Source organism: Echinops telfairi, unplaced genomic scaffold, assembly GCF_000313985.2.
Source record: "Echinops telfairi isolate 266 unplaced genomic scaffold, ASM31398v2 ScPeMD7_7424;HRSCAF=8462, whole genome shotgun sequence".
NCBI classification, from domain to species: domain Eukaryota; kingdom Metazoa; phylum Chordata; class Mammalia; order Afrosoricida; family Tenrecidae; genus Echinops; species Echinops telfairi.
The window spans coordinates 7,712,462-7,737,539 of NW_022111324.1; the positions used below are offsets into that span (position 1 = coordinate 7,712,462).

General features: G+C 38.4%; 1 protein-coding gene across 1 annotated transcript in view; it reads left to right on the top strand.

Moving 5' to 3' along the window:
* The window catches only part of DCAF6 (DDB1 and CUL4 associated factor 6), a 134,646-nt gene that overhangs the window by 83,790 nt on the left and 25,778 nt on the right, over positions 1-25,078 (top strand). The window contains exons 10-14 of the mRNA XM_004706846.2: positions 7,664-7,723; positions 16,259-16,376; positions 20,588-20,703; positions 22,644-22,730; positions 22,948-23,275. Coding sequence (XP_004706903.1) covers positions 7,664-7,723; positions 16,259-16,376; positions 20,588-20,703; positions 22,644-22,730; positions 22,948-23,275 — 709 coding nt within the window. The remainder of the gene's footprint in view (positions 1-7,663; positions 7,724-16,258; positions 16,377-20,587; positions 20,704-22,643; positions 22,731-22,947; positions 23,276-25,078) is intronic.

The following is a 25,078-nucleotide window of genomic DNA, read 5'->3' on the forward strand; positions in this document are numbered from 1 at the left end:
GGCAACAGTGCCTTACTCCACTTGTTTATCTGGAGAGGGAGAAGAACTCATTACTTTTACTGATGACGGGATACTTTCCGATTATTGTGTAGTGACTTTAGAGCCTTGCATTGATATTCCTATGGAAATTTCCTGTGTGCTGAAATGATAACTATGCTTATGGCTCCTAGTTCCTCCTCTTTTTTTTTCTGATATTTTGCTTTGAAAATTAACTAGTATTCTTATATAAACCTAGTAATGCTAGGTTTGGGGTTTTCAGTGTTTGGGTTATCTGCTAACATGCTGACTCAGTCATCTCCTTGGTTATGTATCATTTTGCAGTATTTACTTGATTCCTCCTGTACATGATCCACTTTTCGATACATAGGGCAGCAGAAGTACTCTGCTGTCTCTTGTTACTCTTGTTCTATAAAATGCTGATAGGACAGGAATAATCTGTGTCACCCTTTCCTATTGAGTTATAAATGGCCTAGTTATTTTATGAACTGAAAACTCACAATGGTCAATCAATATGTTGAAGGAATTGAGAAATATAGCACCAAATAACGTCAGCTTAATTCTTTCAAGAAGAAAGTAAATATATATTCTATTTAATAAGTAAAATGTGTCTAGCTGCTCATACTAGTGAATTTATAATAATTTAATTGATATACTTTGTTTTACCAACTCTAAGGATAATACATTTGGATATTAATTACTTTGAGAACTCTGATTAAAAATACTTGGAATTAATATCTGTATTAGTAGAACTGGATAACCTACAGTATCTAAATAATCTGTTCCCCAAAGCACTATGGTAACAAAGTACATTATATAGTACAATGATGAAAGAGCGGGGAAATATGAGGCTTTCTGCTCCTGTAAAGTGTTACAGTGTCAGAAACCCACAGGGCAGTTGTAATATGCCCTATAGCAGGGGTGTCAAACTGGCGGCCCACAGGCCACATGCGATCCCCAAAGTAATTTTTTTGTGGCTCACTATGCTCTGAAATAAAATGAAAATAGAAAAAAATTGTTATGAAGAAAATAGCGCTGTGGGGAGGTCGAGTCAATACCATACACACAATTCCCTCATTACATTTTATTTCAGGACACTGTAGGCCACAAAAAATTACCTCGGGGGCCGCATGCAGCCTGCAGGCTGCCAGTTTGACACCCCTGCCTTGTAGGATCGCCATGAGTCAGAATTGACTCTGTGGCAGTGAGTTTTTGTGGTGAAATAAAACAGACTTGAACTCTTATAGTATGCATATGATGTTTGGAGCAAATCATCAACTTGATTTCTAATGCACTATTTATTAATACAAGGAATATCAGTCATGTAAAAATATTTTGCTTTCTTTTTCAATACACAGAAATCTCATACTTAAAACTAACAAAAAAGCTTGATTATATTATAATGTGCCATTTATTAGTACAACATTTTAGTACAAGTTTGGCCAAAGTACTTTAGAAGTTCAAAAATATTCATGAGACAACAGAAACTATAACAAAAGGAAGATGAAATACCGCTTTATTTATTTCAACTGAAACTTAGCAGGGGACAAACTAAGTATGAAAGTGAATTTTCAGTATAAAAGGAAACTGTCCACAGTAATGGGAAAGCAATAAGCACTATGGACAGTAGCAGGGAGACCTGAGGCTGACAATCTTTCATGGATGAGACCTGGCGGCAGCCTGGGGTCCACGTTGGACCCAGAAAAGTCGGCTGCTCTCTGGCAGAAAGACCTGAGGGTGTGCCTGTAACACAGCTAGCTCTGCTGTGTCCCACATGGTCTCTGTGAGTTCGATCCTACCTGATGTCACACACAACAGCAACCTTTCACATCTAGTCTAGGCATTTAAATTGAGGCACGTTTGTTAAACTTTATTTTATTTTAATCAGAAAGCCTTGGGGGTAGTTTTAGGGTCTCTGAAGTTAGATACAAAACCAACTCTGGTTTTGTAACGAAGTACTAGTCTGTTGTGGTAATCTGTAAAAAGGTAAAGTTAAGTAGCCACCTTGCCAATTTAGAAGTTGGGAACCATGTTACCTTCATTGTTAAAAACTGTGTGCTCGGGCTCCTGGTGCTGCCTGCTCCTTGAACTGACAGGAGAGGCCATTAGTGCTGTGATGCTAGGCCTACTGTTCTCTTCTTCTGTGAGGTGAAGTCCTTCATTTGTAGTTTATGCTTTGAGCAGAACTTTCTATGAGGCCCTAGTAAATCTAATGCTTTGGGTTCACTTGAGTAGTGCTAACTTTATTCTAAGGAGCTCTGATACTGCTGTCAGGTAAGCAGTAGAATGCTAACCCCACGGTTGGTAGTTCAAACCCACCAGCTGCTCCATGGGAGAAAGAGGTGGCTCTCTACTCAAGAAAAGATTTACCGCTTCAGAAACCCTCTATGGGGTCACTATGAGTTGGATTCGGCTCAGTAACAGTGGGTTTCGGGAGGGTTTGGGAAGTTTTGGCTTTGGTTTTTAAAACTATTTTCTTATTCTGTCTTCACTTGTCATAGAAACGTTTATTTAGCATTTAAAGGCTTTAAAAACAGCTAAGTTGATGTGGTGTTGTTTGTTACAAAGGACAGCTAATCATTTGTTCTTTTAGGAAATTTTGGATATGAAGAAAAAGGAGTTGGCTCACTGTAAAATGCTTCATTTCAAAACACATAAATCACAGAAATGCAGAATAGTAATTAAATTTATGAAATTCAATAGTGTCACAGGTTTATTTGAATTATAATTAATAAATTTTATTTTGTACTTAGTTTGCTGTACTCGTTCCTGTTGGATCTTATTACTAAAGCTGCCCATCAGTTTAGAAAGCACCAAAATTAGCATTATAATTTATTAACAATAGAAGAATGCGTGGTTCTCATAAAGAAAAAGCACATTTATTCTATTGTATCTTGATAGCTATAGATCATCAATAAGAGAAAATAATACCAGTAAGTGATATTTCCATTGTTTTCTCACCTACCTAAGTCTGTTGATATAAGATGTTCAAAGGAGACATACTGTGCTTTGAAAATCAAGAAATTTTTGCAAAAGTAGAAAGAATTGATGACTCTTTATAATGTCTGGCAAGAATTTTGCTCTTTTCAAAAGGTTGGACTCATGAGACTCATTAATGAAAGCCTAGTTTAAGTTGAACCTAGAATACCTAATTTCTATAGGAAAGAAAGTTCAAGCCATTATAGAAATGATCGTGTATGTTCATTTTTAGGGGCATAAAAAGGGAGGGTTCTGGTGCCAGTTCCTTTTAATTTCAGTCTGTTGGGTTTCTAATTATTCTTAGCAGTTGAAAACTAACAGCTATTTTAGATAGCATATAGTATCACCTTCAGTTTCAAATGATTTAGAACAAAGGCCAGAGGTAGATCTTAAAACAGTAAACTCTTCTATCAGAATCTCACATGGAGATTCTGAACATAAACTGTTTAGTAGTGACTTGTCCTCTAAACACTGATCTAAGGATAAAAGCAAAGACGAAGTGAAGCCTCACTCCCCAGGGAACCTCTGCTCCCCCCAAGCACAGACTGAAAACTAATGCTCTAACAAAAACTTGATAACCTCTCAGAGCTAGCGTCCCCGAATTTTTCTTTTCACAATCAATACACTACTTTAAAATGTGCTTTACTTTACTTAGGTTTTTTTTAATTGGGTTCTCTCTCGCCACCTCCTCCCTGCCGCGAACTTTCCAAAGAATCAAAATTTTACACAATTCATTTCTAGTTTTTCAGTGATTTTTTTTTTAAACAAGTAATTTACCTTTGTGAGAATACTATGTGGAGAACTAGACTGAGTTCCAAGCCCTGGCTCTCTGACCTTGGGACTGTCCTTTGGCTGCTTTATGCCATAGTTTCTCAATTATTGACTCATTTATACAGGGTATCCTATCATACTTTTTAAGGAGACTAGTTCACATATCAATGTACTATTTATATTATAATACCTTTCATTTGCTACCCCAAATTGTTCCTCATGTTAAGGCCATATAAAATGGATAGTATCGGGATTTTTAGCAAGCTATATGGACATTTCCCAGATCACTATCCCAAACAGCTGGGGCAGTGGCATTCAGCACATGCTGATTTTAAGCCCAACTCTTTTCTTCCATTTCAGGTCCCCTGAAGTCATGGGTTGTTGGCTCCTGCTTAGAGTGACAGCACCCTGTGGAGTCTGCTGGTACTGGCCTGACCACCACAGAGCCCCACTGGAGCATGGAGCCAGTCTAGAGAGGGTCAGGTAGGAACTGTTTTTTCACTTTATGGCACGGTTTTGCCAATTGGAAAAAAAAAAAAAAAGTAATTATTATTTTACCCCAAAGGGTATAAAACAGTGATTATTCTGAAAAAGGGCTTTCCAAAACTGAGCCATATTGGAGAAAATCAGCACTTACCCGATCCTGTGCCAGCAGGTTCTACACAGCATCAGATTCCCACAGTGTCCATGAAGACACCTGGGCTTCCCTCAAACACACAGATGCCTTTGATGCTGTTCTTAGTTGTTGCAGCATAACCAAAATCTCAAACTCAGACTCCATGCTGCCATCAAGTCAGTTCTGACTCATAGCAACCCTATGGGGCGGGGTAGAGCCACCGCGGGGTTTACAAGATTAGGAAGTCTCTTCTTTTTCTCTCAAATCTGCTGGTAGTTTCGAACTGCTGACCTAGAGATTAGCAACCCAAAGCATAACCAGTATGCCTCCATCAGAATGCTGTGGACCTAGCTCTGCAGTCACTCCTTGATCACCTTGAATGACTGATCAGAGTCGTAGGCAAAATTATGACAAATCTCTTAGAATTTTAAACATGAAAATACACTTTATATTTTCCAGAATACCTTCCCATTGTTATTTTTTCACTCAATACTATATAGCTGAAAAACAGGCAAATAATAATAATAATAACTAAATATCAGTTGACCCTTTCCCATGTGCTAAGTTGTTTAAATGCTTATTAAATCTTCACACAAAATATTCTCTCCATTTTACAGGAAGAGGAACTGAGACTTAGAGAAGTTAAGTAACTTACCCAGGGTGACAGTCTATCTGAGTAGAAGAGCCAGATCCTCTAAATTTTTTCCCACAGTTGAGAAAAATCTAGTGCCAAAGGGTGAAAAATTTTAATATATTGCAATAGATGCCCATGAGCAATACTGAATGGTGTGTGTTCTTAAAGTTTCTGTCTATCCTAAGAATAGTGTTATAACTCCAAATATTTCTAATAAACTGATTGACTATAGTAAGTTATCACTGCCCCATACATTTATTTTTTTACTTCTGATTGTACTTGTCGAAGATAAAGATTTCACAGAGAGATCAACAGAGTATATAAATGGCTCCAACAATCAGGATTGAACTAGTGACTGTAGTTGAATACTTCCTAGCCTGAAGGTTATTGAACTAATATTTGGGAATATTTCTGTAAGAGAAGAGTTGTGAGTATTATGAATATCTAGTGCTAAACACAGACACACAAACATATCACTAAAAGTGTTTATGTGACAGGAAAACCAATGTAGAAACAATTACATGGCACTCAAGATTAAAAATACATGGAAGTAATGATCAAAAAAAGGATTGTGTCAGTAAACATTATTAGTATTCGAGAAAGGAGAAACAGCAAATAATCCCTGAGATAAACATAATAGTCTTAACAGATTGTTTTGTCCAAACTGTTTTGGTGAATGCTGTCTTTTTGTGTTAACATCAGCTTTCAGGAATGTGTGTAGCCTTCAAAAATGTAAAATTACATAATTTTGTGGAGATGACAGCTCTGTAGGCCTGTTTTCAGTCTATTTTTAATAATGACTTACTCATTCCTAAGTTTCATAAAAACAAATAAGATTTAGTTTATTTCTCTAAGATTTCTATGTTTATAATATTTATGGAAATTTTATATAATTGGGAAGGGCAGGGGAAGACCAGTTAGAGGGTTTGTAGTTTTTTGAAAACTCTTAATTGTTAAATGATTGCAGAGTGAAATATATAATGAATTCAATGGACTCAAAAGGGACTTCGTAGGAGGATTTTATAATATCTCACTTTGAGTAATATTTCTGTTTTGTTTTCCTTTTGTTAGAAAGAATAGAATTTTATCTCTAAAAACCACCCTATCTCTTTTTCAATAACAATATAGATGAGAATGCTGTAGCAAGCACAAATGAATAAATGGAAAGATTAGGAAATTGAAATATTATCATCCCCACATTTTTCTTTTGATAGTAGAGAATTATTGAACTGAACGTTTGAATGTTAAGATAAGTAAAAGTTATTACTTAAGTGTGACCAAGTTTTATAAAAATGTAGGAATGAAAATCTGTGAACAAACTGGTAAAATTATAATATAGTAAATTTAAGATTAGCAAAAGTAGCCCTGTAGCAGAATTTAAACTTTTAAATGTATAGATGTACAAATGGAAGTTGCTGAGTGATAGACAGTTTGTGTGAATCTAGGATTTATTGGGAAAAGTGTACTCTTTGGTAAATGAAGTTCCATTATGATCAGAAACTGATTATCAGCCAAAAGTGCAAGATTGGGGTTTTTGTTTTGTTTTGCTTCAACAATTTTACTTTCTTAGCAGTATTTACTAAGATCTGGGTCACAGGATATTAGAAATTTTGGAATAATTCTTACATTTGGAAAACGATGTTTATTCCCCACATCTTCCCCTTTCCTGTAGCCCCCTGGGGCTTTGGGACCCAAGCCAGAAGTGAGAAGCGGTCACTTCCTTTTCCCTAGTCCCTTGCCTATGTGTCCACATTTCTAAGCTAATCAGACAAAAAGGAGAAGAATTAGCCGAACGCTGGTGATGTGGCCTGTGTGACATAGCTAATCATTGTCGGGTGTCGGTCTGGAATCGAAGCGTTGTAACTCCAGACAGTGCTCTTGCCACTTAGTCACGCCAGCCGCTTTCCTCTGCACCAATGGTTTTCACGCAGGAGAACCCATTTATGAAACACATCTTTACAAAGAATCAGCGTATCACCAGGATAGCAACAGACTATTCTTTTTAAAGCCAAGTTGGAAAGCTTAAACCCCTGACCATTAAGCTTTCTTTGCTTCTCTTGCTTTTCCTACCAAATCCCAGTCAAGAAACATCTGCCACCACAAAGCGCAGTTCTTGTATGCACAATATGCATAGCGATTTCCAAGCTATCTATATTTCTGTGATGGTAATTACTTCATTGAATATTTCACTTATAAACCGCATTTTCCCTCTAATACATTTTACCTTGAGCCCCTTGTTCAGCTCACGTGCTACAAACAACACCCAACAAAGTGCAGTGAGCGTCTCATTTCTTGTCTAGAATCCACCCAGGCAGGATGAAACCCACGTGACGGGCAGGAGTCTTCTGTTTCGTGAACTAGACGTTCCCATTTTTAATTATCCAGCTTGCACCTATTGCCTTGCTAAATGAACTTGAAAAGGGTTCTGTGCATGGTACTAGACGTGATTTTCCCACTCATCTTCAAATGGCTGAAAGCCTGCTTGAAGTAACCAACCTGCTGCACCCGGCCCTGCTTACTCCCTGCTTGAGAGCACCCCGCCGTACTGACCTCTGTTTCCCACCGTTGATGCATTTGTTCCTTAAGCTTAGAGTTGAGCATGACATGACATTGCTGTGCAGTTTTCTGCTGCTTACTTTTAAGTTGAAATCTCATTTTTGTTTCAGATTCTCCTTCTTCTGTGGTTAACAAACAGCTCGGATCCATGTCACTTGATGAGCAACAGGGTGCGTGCAACAGGAGATGCGCTATGCCCATCCAGCCATAGATTTATTGCAACGCATAAGCCAAGCTCTCTCTTGCATTTCATAGCATTTCATTTAGCTAAAGGTCGAATAGCCGGCATTCTGTGGGCTAAATTACTCTACATAGATAGTATTATATATAACGAACCTCCTTGGTCAATACAAATTATCATATATATTGCCTTAGCTCATTTACATCTTTTGTCCCTATGCCAAATTTGAAGTCTCTCCTTATAATAGAATTATAATGGCTATAAATTATCTCCATTTTTTTAATGGACCCATCATAAAATTATATAGAACTGTGGGTATGAGGTTAGCATTACCCAGGGGCTTACTTTGAAAAGCTGATTTGAGTGCAAAATTTATAATTTACTATAGCGACGATACATTATTTTGCCTCACTATCCAGTGGTCAAATCCTCACAAGTTTTAACTGTAAGAAACACAGTTGTAGGCCCGAAGATGAGCTCCAAAGCCACCTTCCGCTTGTATTTGTTAAAGGAACAAAAATAACTTTGAGCAGAGACTGATGAGATAGTTCACTTAGTTACCAAGCGTTGCTGTCAGGAAGTTTCACACAGTACGTGGAAGGACCGGTGGAGGAAAGTCATCTGGCAGGAAGGGCAGCTGAAAAGAAGGGTGGGGGTAAGAATCCAACTGCGAGCACACCAACAGACTAGCTCTTTGGAATCAGAGCGGTTTAGTAAGGGCGGTGAGCCGTACTATCTCACCTCCACATTTGCACTGTGTCGTCACTGGGGACTTTACCTACTTTAAAAAGCCAAACGAGTGCCGGAAATATTTTACAAGTATTTCTTCTGGGAAAACTCCACAGCATTAAAACCTTGGTTCAGTTGTCTGAAAAGTTTACATATTTAGAGAGTCATTTTGAGAAGTTGCATATTGGCTTTAGTACTTATTGTGGAAGCCCTGGTGGCATAGTGGTTATGCCCCGGACTGCGAGTGGTAGCTGCAAGGTCAGCGGTTCAAACACTAGCCCCTCTGCGGGAGAAAGATAGGGTTTTCTACTCCCATAAAGAGTTACAGTCCCAGAAATCCACAGGGGCTGTTACCCTGCCCTACAGGGTGACTATGATTGGAATCAGTGCGATGGCACTGAGTTTGGTTTTGGGTACCTATGTATTGTAAGATAAGCCTGGTTTTTATGATCTTCCTTAAAAATATTCAGCAGCTAACTTTAAGCCAAATTAGAAAATTTCTATATGGAGAAGCTTATTCTTCATAAATCTAAGATGACAAGTACTACTTTAGCTTTCAAGAATGGGTAAATGTGTATATGAATTTGAAATCAAGAAAGTAAGCATATTTTATCTTAACACATTCATGATAATGTATTAGCACTGATGAACAACTAAGCTAAAACTGTTAAAACATGTTGCACTAACATATATAATTTCTCTGATCAAATCTTTTTTATATAAAGATATGTAAATCACTGTCGAGGTAGTTTGTACATAGATTCATAGCCTATTTAATCACATGGGATAAATTCCATACAATTAATGTTAAATAGTAAATCAAATTGGTATTAATTTATACATAGAGAAAGAGTCAAAAAGTGTCCAGGTTTTGCCATCATTTATTAGAGTCAATTAATTTAGCGATATTTGGCCACATAAAATATATGTACCTTTAGTCAACAGAAGTAGAGAAGTGTAATTGGTCACAAGTTGAGTTTGTTTTATAGAAGTTACATCTTAAGAGGTCATCGCAAATGTACCTTGGTAATAAATCTGAGCAGAAATGCTTCCATGATAGAAATACATGCAGACAAAGTAATCTTGAGTGTTCCTCTGGGAAAAGACCTGTCAATTTGCTCCTATAAAAATTTAGGAGCCTGGGCAGCTGTAGTAGAGGGTCAGCAAAAGAGAGGAGGATCCTCAACGAGATGGATTGACAGTGGCTGCAACAGTGGGCTCAAGCATAGAAACAATTGTCAGCCTGGCACGGGACCAGGTGGTGTCTCCTTTTGTGGGCATAGGGTCACTGTGGGTCAGGAACAACTCGACGGCACCTAGCAATATAACAACAGGCAGCTCTAGGGGTCATTTCTGCTGACTGGTGGGACATGACTGAGAGAATGATATCCAGGTATCTGACACCACTGATAGTGAGGCCATCAACCAAGAGAGATTTCAGGAAGAACGATTAGCTCTAGGGGACAGGAGGTATGTGCTATTTTTAGAAGTGCTGAATTATGAAGTGCTTTTGGATAGTCAAGTGGAGAACTCAGATATCTAAATGTATGTATGATTCTGGAAGCCTCCACAGAGGTCGGAGGTGGAAATAAAGGTCAGAAGCCATCCCCTTGCAGGGTAGGGTCCTGAGGCCTGTGAGAGTCAGAACTCATTGGGGTGCTTGCGTTTTCTGGGTCTCTCAACTCTTCTGTGTTTGAGAGGATCCAGTCATCACTTTCCTCTCACTGTTACTGGTCAGTACTTGTGGTCCTTTTCTGAGAGGGTTTCATCGTATACCGGTTCCTTATAAGACACCATCGTTGAAATCTTGGGATTGGATGGACTTACCTACAGAGTGAAAGGATAAAGTGAAAAGAGCCAGCAAACACTGCAAGGAACAGACTGAACAAAGGAGCCAGTTACGGGGACGCAGAGAGAGTGATTCCAGGAAGTAGATGGAGCAGCATGTCCAGCCCAAAGGCAGAGGGAAAACAAAGTTGTAGGGGGGCTGCTGGTCAGCAGTGCCAAGTGGAGCAAAGATATTCCAAGTACACTCAAGGAATTGAAAAGGCCTATGGAATTCAGGAGTGTGTGGATTTTCTTGGAGCCCTTGTGGAATAATCTGTTTTGCATTGGGCTGCTTACTACAAGGTCAGCAGTTCAAAACCGTTGGCCACTGTGCTGGGGAAAGAAGATGCTGTTTGCTCCTATAAAAATTTGCCGCCTCAGAAACCCACAAGGGCAAATCTGCCTTGTCCTGTAGTGCCAATGTGAGTTAGAATTGATGGCAGGGAGCATTTTTTGTGGATTTCCTGTTGCCTTTGACGTTTTGTTTTGGATGATATAGTAGAGACAGATCCAGGTGATAATACTGTGAGGACGAAGATTTATTTTTTTTAAATGAAGATGTTGGCATATAGATGACCCTTTGAGGTAGTGTTTATTAGGGGAAATTGATGTTTCAAGGGAAAGTCTTAAAAGAATGGCAGAAAACTAGATGTGTCTGTAGAATTCGCAGACAGGATCTTTGTAGAAGAGGTTAAAGAGAAAAAAATCCATTGATAGCCCTAGATATGCTGCTATTTTAAGTTTTTAACCTTGGTATCAAAACTCCTGTTCTCAATTTTACTTTGAAGGATGGAAAAAGCAGTGATATATATATAACAAGTAAGTTTTCATTCTGAATTTATCTCTCAATACTTGTTTTACATCCCGTTTAAAACACTGCAGTATTAAGCAAATTTAAAATTGTATGGGAAAACATTGAAGATCCTTCTCTGTTAATGATAGACAGCTTGAAGTACGTAATTTAGATACATGTAGTGGTATCTCTCAGGTATTTTGTTTGGTTTGAATAATGCATTTTAATTAGTAGTTTTGATTTTTTTATATCTCCAATTATGCTATGGCTATTGTATTATAAAGGAAAAATCTTCTTTGGGTACATGTTTGCCTTGTCTATATAGGATGGGGGTACCCCAAAACCAGAATCTCACTGGGCGGAAAGGACTCTTTCTAGTTACACATTTTTCTTCTTAGGTGAGCACGGAGCAACTCCTGAGTTAGTGTCGCCTCAGAAGGTTCTCTCTGGTCACAGTGAATTTTTTGGTAAAAGTAGTTTCACTTTTTGTATTGGCCAATTTCAGAGAACAGCATGCAGCTGTGATAGTTTGTTTCCTGCTCAGGAAAAATGTCGGCAAAAACTGTTGTGATGCTGAACACAGCTTACAAGGATAGGGCTGTAGGAAAACTCAAGTGTATGAGTGGTGTTCTCATTTCAAAAAAGGTGAAATGTCAATTAATGACAAACCTCCTTCTGGAAGTCCATCAACTTCCCAAACGGACAAAAATGTCAACTCTAGTGCATTTGGAGTTTGTTCCACCAGGTCAGGCTGTTGGAGGTGCCGAAAAGAGTGTGTAACAGTATGCGACACAAAAGGCCTGGTTTGTGGCAGACGGGACTGGTTTTGCCACCGTGACGGTATACCTGCGCATGCAGCCATTGCAGTGTGCCAATTTTTGGCAAGGAACATCATGCCTCTCTTGCTCCACACACCTGACTCACCTGATCTTGCGCCATGTGACTTCATTCTGTTTCCACGAATGAAGAGGGACATGCAAGGACTGCGATTTGACAATGTAGAAGAGGTGGAGACAGAAATAAGGGAGGTATTGTCAGCCATCCAAGCAGATGAGTTTGAAAATGTTTTCAAGAATGGAAATGTCAAAGACAGATTTGACAAATGTATTAAGTGTAAGGGAGAATACCTTGAAGGTGATAAGGTTGTTTTGTTAAAAAAAAAATGTAAATAGCTTTGGGGTGGAAATTATGGTGTTTTTTTAGGGTACCCCTCATATATTATTGAAACGTAGCAGTTTTCCTTTGAAAGAAATTAAGGACAACAGTTTCCCCCTTACATTAAGTAACAATAAGCAGCAACTAAAGAGAAGTCTGTGTTATGGAAAGGTAATATTTTAGTGGATGTAAGAATACATAGAGACTGTGGCACTTCGGCGGTTCTCCTAGTAACAGCTCTTGACCTAATGATGGCTATGAGGTAGGAGAACTGTGAAGACCTCCAGGGAGTAATTAGAACCGGACTTGATGGCAGATTGAATGAGGAGCTGACCAGCATAGAAGGTTTTGTAACAAGCCCAGCTTTTCTGTCTGGAGATGGTTTGATGGCAACTACCAGTTAGAGGAGGCAAGCCCCTCCAACTTTACTCTGTTTTCGTGCCGTAAATACACATTTTTAACTGTCTGATAGGCTTATTGTGGTGATACAGAGGGAGGGACTGATAGGAGCCAAGACATTTCAGGCTACTGAAATGTTAACCCAGGGTCTATTCCCAAGGTTTCGTAGGAGCACAACTGAGTGAGCAGTTCCTGAATAGATAGATAACCCTGGGGAAAGGAAGTAAGCTCTGGGGTTGCCTACATGAGTACTCCTGAGAAGTAAGATGGGTTAAAAATCTTCACTACGTTAATCGGTGTGGAGGTGACTCAGTGGTAGATGCCCAATTGGTGTGGAACATGGAGAAACAGGTGGGGAGTAAGGAAAACATTTTCCAAACAGCCAAGGGCATGGTCATTTTTTAAGCCATCTACCTCATTAGTGTTTTCATTTTCAAGTCTCATTTTAACACATTTATCTACTAATGTTTGTGACAGCTTTGAGTGGAGGGAACAAGAGTCCATCTGAGCAAGCCGTGGTGGAAAGAAAAGTAGTGGAAGATCTGCGCAGGGTTTAAATGCCACATGGGCATTGGCTATCTCTTACTGTGCTGCCTTTCTCACGCCTGAAAGTGAATGCAGAATAGACTTATGCACAGAGGGATATGAGACTAAGAGTTCTGAAGGATTCAGGAAAAGGAGGGACTGGGTAGCAAAGGTCAAATGACTACTCCATTTCAACCTCTGGAGTCTATAAGTGTCCGTGGGAATGGGGAACCAGAAGTAGTCTGAGTTCAGAAGCTTCCGAACCCCATGTTCCAATTCTTTCACGTCTTTTTTTTCTTTTATTATTAATTGAGAGTTAATACATATATCATCCCATTGTTCAATCACATCAAGCAGAATGATGCAATTGCTATCACAATCCATTTCCAAACATTCTATTTCTTCCTGGACTCCTCGACATTGTGTCCCTTTTATGCCCCTCCCCACCACAGTGCATACACCCCCCAAAAAACTTACTCTCCTTGCTGTCCACGTAGGTTCAGCTGGACTCCTCGACATTGTCTCCCTTTTATGCCCCTCCCCACCACAGTGCATACACCCCCCAAAAAACTTACTCTCCTTGCTGTCCCTGTAGGTTCATCAGTCCTGGGTTTCATATACCAAAACAGGAAAACATGCATACTTTTCTGTTATATCATGAGGAAATTCTTGGACTAAAATTAAAATTTTTGATTGTCATGAGGCAAACTTAAGAAACTAGGTTATTTCATTTCTGAAGGATTAGGAGATTTTCTAATAACCATCAGTACACAGTGTATATTTTGTTTGCTTTTGGTTTTCATAAGACAGCTAATTACCATCCTTCGGAAGCCACATCTGCATTAATGAGAGCCCTCATTTTAGAATGAAATAGTTTAACTCACACTCGTCTATGTGGTGAGAGATGTTTTCTGTTCAGTTTGTGCCTCAAAACAGTGTGTCCACTTTGAGTCAGAATATGACTCCATATACAAACCACTGTCAAGAGAACTAGAGATCGTACAGTTAGGGGTCTGTGGAAATGTTCGGACCTATAAGAATGAAAAACAATGCATTGGCTTAGGAACTAGAGAAATTGGTCTTCTATGCATGCCAAATAAGTTGGGACCCATAATTAAGGGAGAAAATTGGTCTTTACAATTGATATGTTTAAATTTTTAGAGGATAGGTTCTTTTAGATTAGATTTTTTAAAGTTTTTGGCAAAGTGTAATATAAAAAAAAATCCCATATGAAAAAAATCTTTATTTCCCACATGTTCCCTAGGTGATCTAAGCTACTATAGGTGATGACTGTCTAATTGTACAGTTATAATAGTGAGCCGGCAGTAAATGCTGGATATGGTGGTTATAAACAGGCAAATTATTGCTGCCATATTCTACTTGATTATCTTCACTTTGATTGCTCATCAGTATTGTTCTGATGTACAAAACTAGTTACCAGGGTAACACATTTGTACTACTGATATTCACTTAATTTTTCTGGCTTGGACTTGAGTATGTTTTTGTTGTTGGTAGGTGGTAGTGGTGTTTTTTGTTTTGTTTTACACAAATGTTTAATTTCATAATGAATGTATACAGATTAAATTGTTTGAAAATATCCCCATTACAAAAAAAGTTTGTGGTTTTTATGTGAAAGGCTTAGAGATTATTTAAGTCGATTAACAGTTCAGAGAAGTTGCACTCAAATTTATATTTCAGTGCATTCTCAACTTATTTTCTGAGCCAATCCAACAGCCAAATAGGGTTCTTCAGCCATTTCTGAAAAGGATCGTTGAGACTTGATTTCCAGAGTCTCGTGTTGACAATTTGCTTGTAATCCAGGAAAATCAAGCCTCTAACGTGCCAGTGTTGTGATGTGTCTGTGGTTCTTGCCGCTCCGAGCTGCCCCCATCATCAGTTTTTGTTTTGTTTTTTAGTAAAACTGCTCCACAGCATACAGCAATTCACCAGCTGGACTGCTTTTTGTCTTCGAAGTCTTGTTAATTGTCCTTTTACAGGGTAAAAGCCAAAGTAAAATTTCTACGGAATCTGTTAATCAGTATCCTAATGACTTTCAGATGAAAAGACATTAAGTCCTTCATTGCTATATAAGGGGAACAACTACAAAGCCCAAGGAATATGGTCTTTTTTCTCCCCCCATTGTTATCAGGAGAGAAGATATGCTTACATCAGTTCTTGAATATAATCTAGGAAGTGATTACATCAAAGAAGAATTTTCATTCTGCAAGTAACCTCACAGAAATGGTTCTTACTTGATTACATAGCCACTTGTATTCTTTATGTTTTCATGTTTCAAGCTATTATGTATGATAATGTTCAGAATCTTGTCTTGAACATCCACTTATTCTCTTTTTTGGAAGTGGGGGGAATGGATGTTCAAGTGGTCCATATCAATTTTTAATAGAATTTTCTTTACCATCTTAACAAAGATTTATTTATTGGAACATAAATATATCATGGACATCCACTATAAAAACTGCCCTTCTGATAATTATGCAAACAAATTATCTTCCAGATTATTTAAGAAGAAAAGCTGAACTATGCTAATAGATGATCTTAAACTAGTTTTTTTATTTTTAAGCTGAGGCACAGTAAGCCCCCCGTTCTGTAGAATGTAGGTTATAATCCCTGCTTAAAATAAAAGTCTAGGAATTTAGAAGAACACAAGTTAGCACTTGATTACAGGAAAGCTTTTACTGAGCAACTTTTTAAAACCTGTTTCTTGAAGGAGTTAGTGTTAGTTATTCTTGATCCTATAGCAACTGAAGATTAAAAGCATAAGCATTCTATATAAGGTACCAGTTTATGACAAATGTCATTGCATTTTAATATCCTTTGATTCTCAAATGTGAGTGATTCTCATCTGAATCACAGGGAGTCATGTACACAAAGACAGATTTGATGCAAAGACACTTTGAAATATAGAGAATGTCTCTCGAACACTTGTCTTCATGCTTTAAGCAAGAGCCACAACAGATGTGATAAAGAATAATGACAAGAACAAACTTAATTGACATTTTAGAAATTTTAGGAAATGTTATTTTTCTTTTTACTGGTTTCAGAGACTTTTTCAAATGTTTTAAACACAATTTTCAGATAACAGTAATGAAAAGCAGAGCCCCAAACCAGGCACAGGTGAACCAGTTTTAAGTTTGCACTACAGCACAGAAGGAACAACGACAAGCACAATAAAACTGAACTTTACAGATGAATGGTAAGTTAATATTTTTATAAAGATGTTCTCTAGCCATTCTGTAGGATTGTAGTAGATGCTCATATTTAGCTCTTCTTCGTCTTTATGTTTCGCTTTTCACTGGAGTGCATTGGGCAGCATACTTTAGTGTGTTTCACAATCACTTGGCGAGTTCGGTAAAATACAACTGAGCCCTACTCTGAAATTTTCATTCAGTGGTTTGGGGTGGGGTCTGATCGTTTGCATGTATCAAGCCCGCAGTTGATGCTCTTGTTGCTGATCCTGATATATTCCTCTTAATGGAAATGTGAACAGTCAGGGTAAATAACCACATGTAATGCACTGGATTAGTGCAGAAATAACCAGCCTCGCACTTCGGAGCTTTCCCAGTGTTGTTCCTTTATATAGGTATATATACTATTTTTGTTTTCTCTTTTAAAGTATAATGTTAATCATATAGAATGTACTTTATTTCCCTATACATTTGACTTAATTTTCTAGTAAAACATCCCCATTATTATTTTTTATCAATGTGACGTCAATTGTTATGTAACTGTAAGCTTCCGTGAAGTGGATGTGTCATTGTTTCTGATTTCTTACCACTAAGATTGTGCTGCTGATAAATGAAGTTGTTATTTCTTATCAGTTAAGATGATAATATGTATCTTTGTTTATAAACCTTTTTCAAAAGCTATATTTCTTTTAGCAATATTTCCAGATATGAGCGGTGTCAAAAGGTATTTCCAAATTGTTTCAAAAAAGTTTTCTCTCAGCTCATTCCACTGGCACCTTGTGGATGAAGGTCATAAAGAAATCTCATTGACGACATCCTTACTCTTTTGTGCCTATTCTGTTTCCATGTGGCTGTATACAAGGGATTAATTTCTTCTAAAGAATCATATGTCAGTTTTTTTTAAATGTTAGTTTCACTCTTCGGTTGAATGTTTCTTATCTGAAAATGACCTTGTGTCCTCTCCTTTATCAGTTTATCATTTTGCTGTCAAAAAGGTCAGTAGCATCATTTTCTGGTTAGGAAAGTATTCAGGATTCATTATTTAAAATAATCTGAAAATACAAAAGAGAATGCTGTGTTTTTATCACTGCCAGTATTACCTTCCTTTCTTATGTTACTTACTTTATTGATGAGACAATAGAGCATACTTCCCAAAAGTTTACATCAGACAAGCCAAGATTCAAACCACAGCTCTCGTGTTCACCAACATGGCAAGCTGTGGAACTACTCTGAGGCTGTCCTCACCTGTAAAACGGACATGCTTAGAACCTGCTTCAAAGTTCGGTTGTAAGGATTTCATGAGATCCTGCTGAGAGAAGACATAGCCCTTGGCACAATTTACTGGCCCGGGGCCCCTAACTAATTGTCCTCTGTAGTGATCATCCTTTATCAACTGACTCCTAAGCCCTTAGCCCAATTTTTTACCATAGCGTTTATTTTATCATACTGATTTTAAGAGCTATTTATGTATCATGGAATTAAGAACAATACTGTTCGTTTCAAATGTTTTCCCAGTTTGTTTTTTGTCTTATAGTCTACTTAGGACAATTTCACATTATGTTTGCTGCTGTGGTCTCAAAAGCCCTTATCTTTTCCAGGGTTAGGAAGAGGAGTGTTATTTTCCTCATATTCCTTCAAAAAATTATGCACAAAGAGCCATCAAAAAGTTTGTGGGAAATATAATAAAAGATAAAAGTAAAAAAATACAGTCATTTGTCAATGCAAGCTCCATCAAGGAAAAGACACTCTTTTATTCAAAATATCAGCTATTTAGCTTATCCCTAAAGAACTGAGGGATTGTAACCATGCTGAGGCAGTATTTTTGCATTACTAACTGTAGCAAAATGGGTGCCCTTTAAAGAATTTTTAAGATTGAAAACAAAAAGAACTATAAGGTAGATAGATGCCAGAACTATAAAGTAGATGGATGCCTAATGATTTCCTATCACAACTCTCCCCGAAAACTGCTCACTCTTGATGAGAGGAATGAGCAGGTGAAACAATTCTAAGAGGGTTTTGGGTTTTGCTGGCTACAATTTTGGCTACTTTTCTCAAAACAGTCTCATGAAAGCAGCTGTTCTTTGGCTCCTCAGAAAGCAAGCACAATGTGTTGAGCATCCCCCAAAACTGATGCCATGACTTGTTCTTGAGTAGTCTGCTCTTACTCCGACTGGGCCACTTCCACCCACCTCTTGGCAGCCATTACTTTGATTGTGCTTTGTCTTCAGGAGCACACTGGTAAAGCCTTGTTAGTTCATCCGTTACAGTTCTTCAAACAGGTGCTCTAAGATGTTGACCCACTTGTTTAAAATTTCCATTGATCTGGTCACAGAAATTTTGGCACCTATCATGCAGACAGATTTTCTTAACTTTTAATTTTTCAGTCAGAATTTTGTAAGCTGAACCACTTAAAATGTGAATGGTGTTGCCTATTGTTGCTTGTTAATTATGGGTCCTCTTCTGTTAAGGCACAAACAAGAGTAATTGCTTCCTCTCAAATTGAAATGATGCTCTGTTGCCGTTTGCATCATCTCCAACATTGCCTGGGCCTTTCTCAAATGGAGTTTCCCATTTGTAAACTACTGATTTCTTTGGAGCATTGTCCCCACAAACTTTTCATAAATCATCAGTGACTTCACCATTCTTCCACTCAAACTTTCCTATAAATTTGATATTTGTTCTTGCTTCAGTTTTAGCAGAATTCATGTCCCTCTGAAATAGGCTCTTTTCAAACTGATGTCTTATCCTTAGCTGTGTTTTAACAAGTTAGTATGAGTTTGTATTGGCACAAAACAAAACTTTTAAATCCTTGCGTAGTTTTTTTTTTCATGATTGACATTTTCCATAAACTTTTGGAGTGTCCCTCACATTAATCAAAGAATTATTTGGTATGAACTAGGGTAGAGAGCTATAGCTTTCCTTTTCCACAGGGTCTTCCTCTGTTTCACTTCCATTTGTTGAATAACCTGCTTATCGGTTTAAAAGCCATGTTAACAGATGCCATACTAAGCTCTTCAATTTATGTGGCTACTGTGCTTTCCAAGAATGACCACCTTACATCATAATTATCAGAACTATTACATATTGAGCTATTAAAATATACATCACATTTGACTTCATTATATAGAAAATAGCTACATATTTCTTGCTGGTTCAAAAGAATTAAGTTTTCATATTAAGCAAAAAAGAAAAGAATCCAGATTACAGAGAAAAGAAAAATGAATAATCTAACTCAGATGACACTTAACACTGATATATCCTTTCTGACATTTTTATGCATATATGCCCATATACATTGTTATTAAAATTTACCTCATTTTATATACATACGTATTTAAGAAAAACACTATTTTCTGTAAGTAAGTAATCTAAAAAGGCTTTTATAAATTATTGGCTAGCCAAAAGCCTATGTAATTTGCATTTTTCACCAAGTCAGTATTACTTGTCTTTAATGAAAGTGCTTTAAGTTTCTGTAACTCTTGTAGATTTCTTTTTCTTACATTTATTCGATATTTAAGAACATACTGTTTTTCTATGCATCTTATTTTATTCTCAGTCAGGTTTTTTATATTTTCTTCCATTTTCTATACCACTCAAGGTCCTTCTTACACATATGCTATGATTTTTCAAAGAATGTTCATTGAAAATTATTTGAATTGGCTTAGTCTCTTTCCTGCCCAAACACTAACAGAATTATGATGGTCGTCATTAAGTAGTATTAAAACGGAAGCAGAATGTTTGTCCGTGTCCTCTCTCCAAACGACTGGCATCTGATCACCTGCCGCAGTTGAACAGCGAGCCAGACCGCAGGTGACTCCGAAGACCGAAACAATGGCTCGGCTTCTGCACACGGGGTAATCTAAATGGAGCCTGCCCCAACAGCCTTAGGGCACATGATCAAGGTCTATAAGGTGTTAAAGATTTGGATTTAGTGAACCATCTGTAATAAAGACCGGAAAGGAGAAGATAGTGTAAGGGAGTTAAAATTCAGTAGCAAGACGAGAGATACAGATAATTGACGCATCCAAACAGTAAAGAGGCAGTCTTCTTTTCTTTTGTTAAAAATGGGTTAAGATAAATGTGTGTTAGGGGTAGTCCTCTGGGTTCTTTTTAAGTGGTTATTATACAAGTGCTATCAAATGGCAACCCATAGGTTTCCTTCTAGTCTGGATGTGGCGTGTTGGTCACCTGCGTGTCGGGGACACTTGTTTTGCTGCAGGAGTAGCACAGCCTCGAGCTCCAGAGGAAACGGGAGCCACAGTAACTCTGAGGGGCAGGAGGAAGCCTTGCTCGCACAAAGCTCAGTGCAGCCACCAAAAGGAGACGCTGAACCAAGTAAGCTGCTAGGTGGCTTGTATCATTACGAAACCCCAATCTCTTTCTGTTCTCACGCTGCGCTTTTGTGTCTTGTCTCTAATGAACTGCTTTTGCGCCTGCCGTCCAGCGGTCACTGGTGATTGGAAGGTAAGTAGCTGCAGAAAGCCAGGACGGAAGCAGTTAAGAAAGGGACTTATGGGGCAGCACCAGTCTCCCTCCAGGCACACAATGACCAAGCCCGGTCGTACTCAGACCATGAATGTGTGACAGAGAAATGTTTGTTAGAATTCTTTGCCTTTTTATACTTAGCACTGTCATCCAAAGTTTCAGTCTGGATTCTTTCAAAGGGTACACGGGCTTTATTAGGGCAGGTCAGGAAATAAAATCTAAACAGATTTATGTGGGGATTTATATATCTTAGGAAATAAAATCTAAACAGATTTATGAAGTGCCATTTGGGGAATGTTTTAGAACTCCTTGCTACAGTATTTTCAAGTGACCATTATTACATGAAGTGCAGGACCTACCACAGAACTTGGCACACAGTAGATGTTCAGTACATGCTGAATAAATGAAGGAACAAATGCCGTGTTTTGCTCCTCATTGAACTCTTGCTTCACTCAACAGCTATCATCAGTCCTGCTCATAGCGACCCCATAGGACAGGGCAGAACTGCCCATGTGGGTTTAAAAGACTGTAACTGTGCCTCCTCTTTCTCCCAAGAGTTGTTTTACACACACTTAATTCTGATCAATCTCGTCAATACTTAGTTATACTGAGATACTTATTCATTCAATAAGAAAAATTCTGTTTCTTACCAAATAGCTCAGGAAACAAGAGATTGATAAGATTTAAGTATGTGTAAAACAGCTCTCTGGGAAGCCGACAACCAATTGGGAACAAAGATGAATAATCCCTCCTGGCTTGTGCACCTAAACGACTCCAGTCAGTACCTTCAGAGACCGAGGCAGATGTCTAGGACAGTTTAAATCACAAGGGGGCAGAAAAGTCTTCCTTTATAAGGTTAGATTTTGAGCATGTTTGAAGACAAAACAAGACCAGTATTAACTAAGGAATAATCTAGGTAGACATTCTTCACAGCAATCTCGCTTTGGGAGGGACAGTGGGCACAATTGTCCATTCGCTACTAGTGTTTGTGTAATTTTGTGTGCTCATACAGATTTAAATTATATCGAGGGTAAGGGGCTTATCTGTCTATCATCGTTTGTTACCCAGAAAGTTATAAACTGTCAGAGAAAACCAGCCTCTTAGCATCCGAAGTGTCGGCAAGCGCAGTTGTATGGTTATAAGATATAAACATCATAGTAAAGTCGTCGTCGTCGAGAACAGGAAAGATAGGAGAGAGACTGCAGTAAAGGTGTCAGACACATTTTATGGTAGCATGCTCTCCTCAGCCCCTCTTGGTGGTCCATGTGGAGGTGGGAGAAGAGAGCGAATCTTTACTGTCTTGGGATATTTATAGGTAGCCATAAGACATGCATATTTAGTAGTTCCATATGTCATATCGTGGATGGGATCTACAATAAGGTCCCTGAGCTCACAAGTGAGGAAACCTAATACTACCTGCATTGGGGGAAGGTATTAGGAGGGCTGGGTGGCATGGCAGGAGGAGATAGCAACAGGATGTCTGTTTCTGTAGGGAGATAAAATCAGCCATGTGCTCTCTTTAAGGCAGCATAGCTGTTAGGGAAGAATCTGTGGGAACGCTATTTAAAGCAGGATCATGTATTTGGACTTTATCTCTAACTTACTAAAGTGGTGGCTTTCCAACCATGGAATACTGGCTTTCCAGATTCACTCTGTTATAAGTTAGAGATTAGAGTCCTAGTCATATTTCCCTCAGTGTTTCCCACAATAAGCCATTTATCACTAGGAAAACTGGCATAGAAAGTTGGTGCTTGTTTTTCTTTTAAAAAAAATTGATAATCTGCTTCCAGAAACTCGTGAAGCATCATCTGAAGATGTGACGCAATATCAGGAAGGTACATCTGCTGAAGACGCAGTCGAGAACCCAGTAGATAGAGGTGAGTTGTCTTATCATGGGAAGATAAGCTTTGATCTGATTTAGTTGCTCTGGCCTCCCAGGTCATTTCCAACTAGATGTGTTATGTAATTTCTTTCTCTCTGTTCTAAGGGAATTAGAGTTCATATTAGAAAATGTACCAGTTTTCAAAGTCTGCATTAGGTTGAATCATGAATGTTGCCCACGTGACCACTTGCATCCACTTTATTTTCTGACAGCACAATCTGATAAGGTTACACCTGCGCCATTGGATTCTAGCTCAGGAGAAAGGAATGACCCCAGTCTTGAGAGCCTTTGTGCGGTTCCAGAAGAATCCGCGCTATCTGAAAAAGACGAGGAGCCAGAGACCTCAGACCCCGTCAGCACTGAGCGTGCTGCCACTCAGGTGACCACCAGCCCTGAGCCCCAGCCCCAGACACAAGCCATCGGACCTTTACTTCTCGAGGGAACGTCAGCCAGAGACTCTGCTCTCCAGGACACAGACGACAGCGATGATGACCCGGTCCTGATTCCAGGTGCAAGGTACCGAGCAGGACCTGGTGATAGGTGGGTAAAATTTTAATTCGCATGAATGATAAAAAGCAAAAACAACAAAACATAGTACACATGCTTTTGTTGGGAATCACGTAAGGAATTCTCTTCATGTTTGACATTTGATTCTTCCTCTAAGAGCGTCTCTCTCCTAGAAATGCACAAAATTCTGAAAGTTGTCATTGACCGCATTTTACGGTTTTGTGAACAAACTGTTAAGAGGGAAATGAGAAACCCTCATTGCTCGTTTATCTCCAGCACAGAGGTTTGTGCCTCCGGTTACAGATCAAGAGTAAGGAATCCAGCGAGTGAACCACAGGCTCTTTGTAAACTCCGGGTTATAACTAGGTGTCAGAGTGCCAACAGACAACTTGACCTTTATCAGTGGCTTTTTGATGGTCTAGTTTTTGTAGTTTTCTACCATTCATGGATTTAGGTTATGTGAACTTTTTTTTCCTCTTTATGGAAACATTTTGTTTGTCTCTGATTCCTACTGAACTTAAATGACTCAATTTAGGAAATAACAAATTATGTCATTTATCATATTTGATCTACAACAGAACGATGGTCAAACAATTTTTTCGTGTTTCATTTACTGTGATCATGAGAATATATTTAAAATATGTCACATGACCATGTTTCTAGAAAACCATTTCTTTATTAACGACAACACATCGCGTTGTAAATGTCGCCCTTTTCCACTTTTGTCTTAAAATCTTAGTTCAAACAAGAGAGATTCTCTTTGAACCATGCCATATGTTTATTACTATATTTGATAGACTGCTATTTAGAAAATATTCCGACATACGTATCATCTGAAAAATGCAATGAAAAGTTGAACTTACGAAAGAGTAGCAATGTTGTATAGTGGTCAAGAGCATCATGACGTGACCTCACCATTTCCTGCCGTAGCTGTCGTTCCTGAAATTGCTTCACATCTCTTCACGATTCAGCTTCTTTATCTGTAAAATTTGGAGGTAATTATCTAGGATGATTTGGGGGGGAATTGTTACAGAGCTCGGCTCACTTAGAAGTATTATATAAATGATGGCTATTTTAAATAGCCAACGTGTTCTGTGTATCCAAAACCAAACTCGCTGCCACTGAGTCGATGCCGACTCACAGTGGAGCTGCCCCTGTGGGTTCCCGAGTCTGTAACTCTTTACAGGAGAAGAAAGCCCCATCTTTCTCCCAGAAAGCAGCTGGTGGTTTCAAACTACTGGCCTTGCAGTGAGGAGCCCAACAGGTAACTGCCACGCCACCAGAGCTCCTCTATTTTTGGTAGGTACTTTAAATTTAAAGGAATTACAGAATGCGTGGTTGTAGGGACAAGGGCCCACAGAAGACAAACAAAATCTCCTGGGCCGTAGGGTTTGCAGCTCATGAAAACGACCTATTCTTAACTGGGAAGGGATACCTGTCTTCCTGTAGTCATAGTTGGGAGCTGTTCACTTAGCCACAGCACTACTTTAAGTATTTTTAAATGACCTTTCTTTGCTTTGAGATTAAACATCTTCTCTTTACGTGTCACACATTAGTCTTCAGCATTCTCAGAATATTTGAGACAAGTAATATTTAGTTTCATTTGTTTCCATATGCAAAGAGTGGCCTTTGATGTATGCAAATAAGGTTGGTTAGCAAGCGCAAATGATTTGAAAACCAAACTTATGGTTTCCAAAGCCCAGGGTGAGAAACTAGTTTCTATAATTAATTTACTGTCTTCTATTTATATAAATGAACATATGTCCTCTTTTTCCTTCCCTGTATTTAAGTAGCTAAACAAGCTATCGAGGTTGTACTTGGAAACATAATTTACAT